At 39.6% G+C, this 9,710-nt stretch overlaps 1 protein-coding gene across 2 annotated transcripts in view; it reads left to right on the plus strand.

Moving 5' to 3' along the window:
• ZFPM2 (zinc finger protein, FOG family member 2) overlaps positions 1–9,500 on the plus strand; it is a 507,451-nt gene extending 497,951 nt beyond the window's left edge. For both annotated transcript variants that reach the window (XM_008255815.4, XM_017341487.3), the window contains 2 exons: positions 3,154–3,378; positions 5,980–9,500. In XM_008255815.4, the coding sequence (XP_008254037.1) occupies positions 3,154–3,378; positions 5,980–8,474 (2,720 nt within the window). In that variant the 3' untranslated portion in view covers positions 8,475–9,500. The remainder of the gene's footprint in view (positions 1–3,153; positions 3,379–5,979) is intronic.
• The last annotated feature ends 210 nt before the right edge of the window (positions 9,501–9,710 follow it).

Raw genomic sequence — 9,710 nt, forward strand, 5'->3', positions numbered from 1 at the left:
TGTCTCTCACACACACACACACACACACTGGCATTCTAAACTGCATGAACGATACTTTAAGCCACTGGACTATGAGAAACCCAGCGGCTTTCACTGAAGCTTTTGTAGTGGATTGATTTTGGTATCCTTTAAGGGCCATTGAGTAAAAAAACTTGAAAAAAAAAGAATATAAAATTAAATTTTGATGAGACATGCTAATGAAAAGGAAGTATAGCATTACTAAATCAAGACTTCTGCTAATAACAAAGAAGAAAGGAGCGAAAAGAAAGGAAAGCACATATAGTCATAGAATATATGCAGAATTCTTAAATATGCCCCAGAAAATTTATCTTTGTGACTTTATTTTAAAGTTAGTCTTGAAATAGTTTCTGTTCCTTGTACACACAAGGACACTTTATTTGAGAGACAATAAATGGTCTAGGGATCCCAAGAGCTGCGTTCCATATAGATCTGCTCTCCTATAATGCTGAGAAAATAGAGCAGCAGCCTCATTGTCATGGGAGAATAGATTCTTTAGTTAGTAAGTAAGCAAGAATCATGTTTGGTCAAAATGTCCCTCACAATTCCTGGACCTCAGAAAGATGCAGGGGAGAAGCCTAAATATAACAACGGTGTTTTGATATTAAAGTCATTAAAATATTCAACAATAATTATTTTCTTGCTGTAACAGCTTCCTTTAAAGGAATTCTGAGGAGATTCTGAAAATTACTATGTATTCAACCAGTGGATCAAGTAATTCTAATATAATATAAGCTAATGTTATTGGATTTCCTTAATGTAACTGTAGCTATTTTCTTCATTGAATCTTTACTGTGATTCCAGTGATAAGTTGAAATAACATGGGCCTAACTTGAATTTCAGGCCAAAGGATTTTATTATGAAGAACTCCAGGAGTTCCGTGTATTGTTATAGAGTTGCAGTTTATGACTGCTGATTACATTTGAGGGTATACCCTGTTTGCTTTATGCAGCAATACAGTGATTAACTTCGAGGAGTTCAGCATAGATGGATAGAATTTTGCTTTCAATCTGAAACTGACCAGTAAACTCTTCCTGCTGAAATGGACACTTTACTAAACTGCATAGCCTTGTGAATACCATAAATGTAATTAACTTGGTAGGAAGATAATAGACAGTCATAGTGTATGCATCAGAAATTTTTTTTAAGGTTATTTGATAATTTAATTTTTGTTAATTTTATTAATATAAAGAGAACAGATTTCATGTATTTCATAGGTACAGTTTTTTTTTGACTTTTTTAAAATTTTTTTAACTTTTATTTAATGAATATAAATTTCCAAAGTACAGCTTATGGATTACAATGGCTCCCCCCCCCCATAACTTCCCTCCCACCCGCAACCCTCCCCTTTTAAAACTGTCTTGAACTTGTTGCCTTTACTTCCCACTCACTAGATTTGGTTCCTGGGTTTCTCTTCATGTCCTTTTACACGAGCTCCCAGTGTCATCTAAGTAGCGGGGCTTAACCGTTCACAAGCTACCTCTGCAGAGCATCTCACCTCTGCAGCCACTTTCCCCTGTCCCTCTGCATTTCATACAGAAACAGCAAATCCCACCTATCTAATGTGACCTGACCACAGGCCCTGTTTTCCTGCCTTTGTCCCACTTTACAGTGCTGCCACCCTCTGGATGGTGCCTTCCTTCTCCACAGAATTACAGTATTGGCTTTGATCACCCTGGATGAGCCCAAGCCTGAGGCATCACCCCTCGGTTCTCTCTGTTCCCTGTGTAGACGAATGAAACCATGACACACAGAAACACTGTCCAGAAGCCTAGGCACCAAATGCGACTTTATCCATCTGCTCTAGCATCTAATTGCAAAGTGCTGGTCACCTCTCTTGGTCAGTTCTGCCTCTTCACTATAATTTTTCTTCATCTCTGCCACTCTTGCTATTGAGGCATTAGGAAAGACTGCTTATGACCAGATTCCAACCCCCATTTAACTACTTATATGGGCAAGTTACTCAAATCTAGTTTTCCCACCTTTAAATGGATGAGGGAAAACAAAAACCCATACACAAGGAAATTTTCCATGAGTGAAGACATAAGAATTAAATTATTCATCACAGCATGACTTAATCAATATGAGTGACTATGGGTGATGAATCAAACCTTGTCATATTTCACTTACATTACTACAATTGATTCCTTATAGTCAAAAGTCTTCTAAATTTATTACCTTGATTCTGTATCTGCTTCTGCTGGTCTCTTGTTTAAATGATGCAGTGATTCTCCATAAACATTGAGACAAGAAAATCTCAGTTTCTTAAGCGAGGTAAGGTCTTTCATAGTCCAACCCTATCTACCACAACCCTTTTTCTCCCAGCCCCATCATCCTCATCACCCCCATCACATGAAAGCCTCCCAACCTTCACCCAATGCCCCTCTCACCCTCCTGCGAATACCCCTGGGCTGTCCCCTTGGTCAGTCTCTGCCCCAGACTGGCTTAATGCCACCTGTCACACCTCAGTTCAGGCATCCCCTCTCTCTTCATCACCACTGGAAGCCCTTCTCTAAGCCCACCAGCCCTGTAAGCATCTCTACCCCTTACCGCAGCACACACCGATTCTTCCATCAGGGCAGTCAGCAGGCCATAGTATGATCATCTGATCACTAGTTCATCAATCCCAGAGGACCAATGCTTCATTAATATCAACTATTTGGTCTTTCCAATAGCTGGGCCAATTATTTCACACCCAACCCAAGCCAACATAGAGTCTGGCACACCATAGTCACTTTGTAATTAACTTATGACACCAAAAAATAATGACAGTGATTGACATCAGCACTGACTTTAGTCTAGCCATTACATCCTTACCTTCCAGCCAGTCATATAAACCTGTTTAAATCCCTTTCTATAAATGCATATTTTTCAGACATAAATATAAGTTAAAATAAATTATATTTAATTTTGTGGTTTTAATGCTAAAGTCTCATATAGAATGACTTTCTAAAGAATCCATGGGAAGTTAAATTGCACAGTGTAGCATTGCTTTAAAAGACCAGCACTCAACACTTTCTGACTCCATAATTCAGAACCTGAGAGCAGGCTGTGAGGCAGCTGAACTAAATGCTACTTTGCCCATGGTTGGCTTCGTATGAATAGCATCTAATGTGTCTGTGTTTTTGCCTGCAGAGGATATATTCCCTTGCAAGTCATGTGGCATCTGGTATCGGAGTGAGCGGAATCTGCAAGCCCATTTGATGTACTATTGCAGTGGGAGACAGAGGGAAGCTGCTCCAGTGGCAGAAGAAAGTGAGGACAGTGCTCATCAGATATCCAGCCTGTGCCCCTTTCCGCAATGCACCAAGAGCTTTTCAAATGCCCGAGCTCTAGAAATGCACCTGAATTCGCACAGTGGTAAGGGCCTCTTCTGTTTCTTCTCTTGCTTTAGGAGACTCTATTTTCTATATATGAATACATATGTAAGAGAGTACCTGAAGACTTTTCGGGTAAAGTGGTAAAGTACATTAAAGGATAAGTTTATTTTAGAACCCCCCCCCCAAAAAAAAAAGGATTTGAAATCCATACATATGAACCATCTTCAAACAGTTCATCAAAATGCATATTATGACCAAAACTCTATGGATTTCAAATATTTTAATTCCATTTATCCAAAAATTGTTTTGAAGTACTTTTATACATATATACATCCGTGTCTATAAAATCAGACTCAAACATGGACCAACCAATGTTATATATCTTGCATATTTTATGCAAAGGGCTTGGTTCTGGAGTGTTTTCTAAGATCTATAATGCTCAATTCCTTTGTTTTCAACTGAGGGAAAACAGCATCATTTTTGAAAGAAAGTCTCATTTCTTTTTGTATATTGTCATTAATATTCATTACTTTAAGTGTAAAGTGATCTTTTGAAACTAACTATAGTGTTTCCCATATGGTAGAGAAGAAATAGTAGGTGCATAAAAATAAGTATTTGCTGTATGAAATAAAGCTGTTATTTTCATAGATCCAATTAAAATCACACTTCTGGGAAATTAACCTTCAAATATGGATCTAGAAAATTGTCTTGACTTCCACAGTGTGCATCATAATATCTTAGTTGATTTTAATTACATAAAACTACTTTTAGTAATATAGTCAAAAATTCCTTAAGAAAAACTAGGCTGAAAATCACAAACATTTATTTTTTGAGCCCTATCTTAATAGCAAGGTGGCATCTATCCCCATTTATTATGGAATTGTATGCCCAGTGTTGTTAGTTTCCATCTTATAACAATTCCGAAAAAAATTAAAGTTAGTCCAATGTACAGAGTAATATTAACTTTAAATATTTTAGGTACATTCTTGGATAGAGCAAGCCAGGGCTTAGCAATCAGATTTCTTCAATATCAATAATACAAAAATTGTAACACCTCTGGATGAGTTCCTTAGTTTTTCTTGACTGGATTAAACAATTTATTTTTTCTTAAAGACTTTATTTAATTATTTGAGAAGTAAAGTTACATACAGAGAGAGGGAGAGACAAAGAGAAAGTTCTCCCATCTGCTGGCTCACTCCCCAAATGGCCCCAACGGCAGGAGCTGGGCCAATTGGAAGCCAGGAGCCAGGAGCTCCTTTTGGATCTCCCATGTGGGTGCAGGGCCCAAGCACTTGGGCAATCTTCCATTGCTTTCCCAAGTACATTAGCAGGGAGCTGGATTGGAAGTTGAGCATCTGGGACTAGAACCAGTGTCCATATGGGATACCGGTGCCACAGGCAGAGGCTTAGCCTACTAACTTCAGTGCCGGCCCCTGGGTTAAACAATTTAAAAACTGAAATAGATGTTGAGGTTTTGAAAACTGTTTCCAACTTCCAATGCTTTAGTAAAATTTTTTGTTTCTTAACCTAATAGAGGAGGTAATTTCCTTTCTACTCATCCACTCCCCTTTTGCTAAAAATGAGCTGTCTTTCATAGGGGATAAAGCAGGGGAAGCAGAAACAACTTGGTTGTCTCAGATGGTGAGTAATGTCATGCACAAGACAAAAAGACTGGAGACAGAGAGAGAGAGGTCCTGTTAGCTAACTGGGAAAATGAGTGTTGGGTTGGTTAAGAGAGAAGGAGACAGATGGGAAGTCCCCTTTTGTCACAACATGACTGAATACCTCTGCCATGTTTTCAGCTTATAAATATAAAAGGCAATTCTCATTTTAGTGTAGAGTACAGAGAGATGAGCCAAGCCTGATTTGACTGAATGCTAACAAATGGAACCAGAGTTGACTTTTGTGACAACTTAAATGCCATAGTCATTGGTGAGCTTCAAAAATATTTAATAAGTGACTAAAAACCATGATCAATGAGCATGGATGCCAGTCTGAAATGACTTTTGTAGTACACTGGTATCTACCAGCCAAATATCAGCCCTGGATAGAGATAAACCATATTCAGCAAAATCAACCAATAAAATTCTAGATTTATACCAAAGATAAATTAGGATATTATGAAATATTTTATAAAATGGTTCCTACTTGTATTCTTTTGAATAAAAACTACATATAAGTGTACTTAGAGTTGATTTGCACACAGGTTTTTAATAGTACTTTATTGAATGCTCACTTCTTGATAATGCACAACAAAGTGTATTAGTAGGAAGGTTATTGGTTTAAAAATTATAAAATCTGAGACTTAGGCATGGCTCCATCACTTAATAACTTTCTTATCATAATCCATTATTTTAGCCTCCTCAAATTTATTTTCTCACTTGTATACTGTAGGTAATGCCAATGAGACTTTTGATGCTATTATGCTCATGCCATTATATTAGAAAGTATAAAGCATTCTTACTATGATCACATATGACCAAACCTCTTCATGGAAAAAAATTAATATCACAAAGGAAATTCTGAAAGATTTCACTCCATTCCTTTTGTATTGAAGACATTAGGTCATGAGTAAAGATTCTTACCATTAGAAAGCCAACACATGTGGTTCTCAGTGTTCTTATTTTGTGTGTCTCCCCAGGAGTGAAAATGGAAGAATTCCTTCCCCCCGGTGCTAGTCTAAAATGCACCGTCTGTAGCTACACTGCTGATTCTGTGATCAACTTTCATCAACATTTGTTCTCCCATCTCACTCAAGCTGCCTTCCGATGTAGCCACTGCCACTTTGGCTTCCAGACTCAGAGGGAGCTGTTGCAGCACCAGGAGCTCCACGTTCCTAGTGGCAAACTCCCCAGAGAAACTGACATGGAACACTCCCCAAGTGGAACCGAAGACGGCTTACAGCCTGCCACAGATTTATTGGCTAGAAGTGAGCTCCCCCAGAGCCAAAAGGCCATGCAGACTAAAGACGCAAGCTCTGACACGGAGCTGGACAAGTGTGAGAAAAAGACTCAACTCTTCCTCACTAACCAGAGACCAGAGGTGCAGCCTACGACAAATAAACAAAGCTTTTCTTACACGAAAATAAAGTCTGAGCCCTCAAGCCCAAGACTTGCCTCATCTCCAGTTCAGCCCACTATTGGGCCTTCTTTCCCTGTGGGTCCTTTCCTATCTCAGTTTGCTTTCCCCCAAGATATCACAGTGGTCCCCCAAGCTTCAGAGATCTTAGCCAAGATGTCTGAACTGGTACATCGGCGACTGAGGCATGGAAGCAGTAGCTACCCTCCTGTAATTTATAGCCCCCTGATGCCTAAAGGAGCTACTTGTTTTGAGTGTAACATAACATTCAATAATTTGGATAATTATCTGGTACACAAAAAACATTATTGTAGCAGCCGATGGCAGCAGATGGCCAAGTCCCCAGAGTTCCCTGGCGTTTCGGAAAAGATGCCTGAAGCTGTGAGTCCCAACACTGGCCAGACCTCCATAAGCCTTCTGAACCCAGCTGCCCACTCTGCCGATCCTGAGAGTCCCCTTCTCCAAACATCCTGCATCAATTCCTCCTCCGTTTTAGATTTAATTGGGCCAAATGGGAAGGGCCATGACAAGGACTTTTCTGGTCAAGCGAAGAAGCTCTCCACTTCCAACGGCAATGATGATAAAATTAATGGCAAACCTGTTGACGTAAAAAATCCCAGTGTCCCCCCCTTAGTAGACGGGGAAAGTGACCCAAATAAGACTACCTGTGAAGCTTGCAACATTACCTTCAGCCGGCACGAAACATACATGGTCCACAAACAGTATTACTGTGCTACCCGCCATGACCCTCCGCTAAAGAGGTCTGCTTCCAACAAAGTGCCTGCCATGCAGAGAACCATGCGCACACGCAAGCGGAGGAAGATGTACGAGATGTGCCTACCCGAACAGGAACAAAGGCCTCCGCTGGTCCAGCAGCGGTTTCTCGACGTAGCCAACCTCAGCAATCCCTGTACGTCCACTCAAGAACCCGCCGAAGGGCTGGCAGAATGCTACCACCCAAGATGTGAAATCTTTCCAGGCATTGTCTCCAAACACTTGGAAACTTCCCTGACGATCAACAAATGTGTTCCGGTTTCCAAATGTGACACTACTCATTCCAGCGTTTCCTGCCTAGAGATGGATGTGCCCATAGATCTCAGCAAAAAGTGTTTATCCCAGTCTGAGCGGACAACCACGTCGCCCAAAAGGCTACTGGACTATCACGAGTGCACTGTGTGTAAGATCAGCTTCAATAAGGTAGAAAACTACCTGGCCCACAAGCAGAATTTCTGCCCGGTCACGGCCCACCAACGTACTGACTTGGGGCAACTGGATGGCAAAGTGTTTCCGAACCCAGAGAGTGAACGAAACAGCCCTGATGTCAGCTACGAGAGAAGCATAATAAAATGTGAGAAAAATGGGAACCTGAAGCAGCCTTCCCCCAATGGCAACTTATTTTCATCCCATTTAGCGACCCTGCAGGGCCTGAAAGTCTTCAGTGAGGCCGCTCAGCTCATTGCGACAAAAGAAGAAAACAAACATTTGTTTCTTCCACAATGCCTTTACCCTGGAGCAATAAAGAAAGCAAAAGGAGCCGACCAGCTTTCTCCATATTATGGCATCAAGCCAAGCGATTATATTTCCGGTTCTCTTGTCATCCATAACACTGACATAGAGCAAAGCACAAATACGGAAAACGAATCTCCAAAAGGCCAGGCTTCCTCCAACGGGTGTGCTGTGCAGAAGAAAGATTCTCTGCCATTGTTGCCCAAAAACAGAGGCATGGTCATAGTGAATGGTGGCCTGAAACAAGAGGAGAGACCTGCCACCAACCCGCAGCAAGAGAACATTTCCCAGAACCCTCAGCATGAAGACGGCCAAAAATCGCCAGCGTGGATCTCGGAGACCCCATTAGCTGCAAATGAGAATGTCTCTCCAGGAATCCCCTCGGCAGAGGAACAGTTGTCTAGCCTAGCAAAGGGTGTAAATGGCTCCAGCCAGGCTCCCACCAGTGGGAAGTACTGCCGGCTCTGTGATATCCAGTTCAACAACCTTTCAAACTTTATAACTCACAAGAAGTTTTACTGCTCGTCACATGCAGCGGAACATGTCAAATGAACTGCCTAAATAAATGAACATCAGTCACCTTTGGTACCAGTGTTTAGTATGTTGTTCTAACCAGTCCAGAAAAATAAAAACAGAAAACAGAAAAAGCTATTGGAATTACATCTGGGCAATCAGGAGACAATTCATTAAGACTGAGTTGAAGACTTAAGGTGTAATTTCATTACAGTCCATTAGTAAGGTGTATTATTGGTGCCATTTTCAAAAAGAAATTAATTTATTTTACCAGCAGTATTCATAGCTGTGGTTATGTTATTTTTTATTTAAAAACTTTATATTAAAGTCATTTGTAATGTTATTGTATAGTTATTGTGTAGCACATATGGTTTGCACTGTATAGTAGCTTTTAAAGAAAATAGTCACAAACGATACAGAAAAGCATTTTAGAAATAGCTTCAAAAGCACTTGTGTATCTTGATTTTTTATTATATGCTGTTGCAGATGTATGTATATGCTAAAATATAACTTGCAAAGATGTTCTAAATACACATGCTGTAAGTTCGCCTTAAGATGTCAATTCTTGGATAATCAGGCTCCGTTTGCACTTTATATTTTAGCAGATACAGTCTCTTAGTCATTAGGCTTTGCATTTGTATGTAGCTGTATGTTTCTGTCCATTTTCTTAATCTTAATCATGTATGTTAAATGAAGATGGCAATTTTTTTCTTGTATAGTACTTGTATTTTCTTTCGCTGATGCAGCTCTGTCTCAATTTTTAAACCTTTGCTGTTAAATGCAATACTTTATAAAGAATGAACAAAATTACTGGAAGCAGTATTGTAAGTAATGAGGTAGTATTAATCAGTTTTATCTTTTGAAAGGCACAGTCTAAATCGAAACCCTAAACTCAATGCTGCAAGTATGAATTTAATTCATATATAAGATCTATTTAAATATAAGAGTAGCAATACTGCACCTGGTGATCACAAAGATAATGTTCTACTTCTGATAGAAATAATTTCTCAACAAATGTTGTTACTATGCATGTATATGGATGGAATAAAATTCCAGATTGTTGGAGAAGTTTGTCATTCCTTCTTAAGAAATAGAAGAAAAGTTATTGATCAATTATATGTGTCACATATTAGATACAACACTTTAAACCCAGTAATATCTCAAAAGCTAATGTCAGATTAATGTATTTTGATGTTGATTGTGGCACACAGCTTTTCAATGCATCAATTTAGTTCATTGGTTCTCAACTGTGGCCAAGAGAGAACAAATGGAATA

Source organism: Oryctolagus cuniculus, chromosome 6 (genome assembly GCF_964237555.1).
Source record: "Oryctolagus cuniculus chromosome 6, mOryCun1.1, whole genome shotgun sequence".
Classification (NCBI taxonomy): Eukaryota; Metazoa; Chordata; class Mammalia; order Lagomorpha; family Leporidae; genus Oryctolagus; species Oryctolagus cuniculus.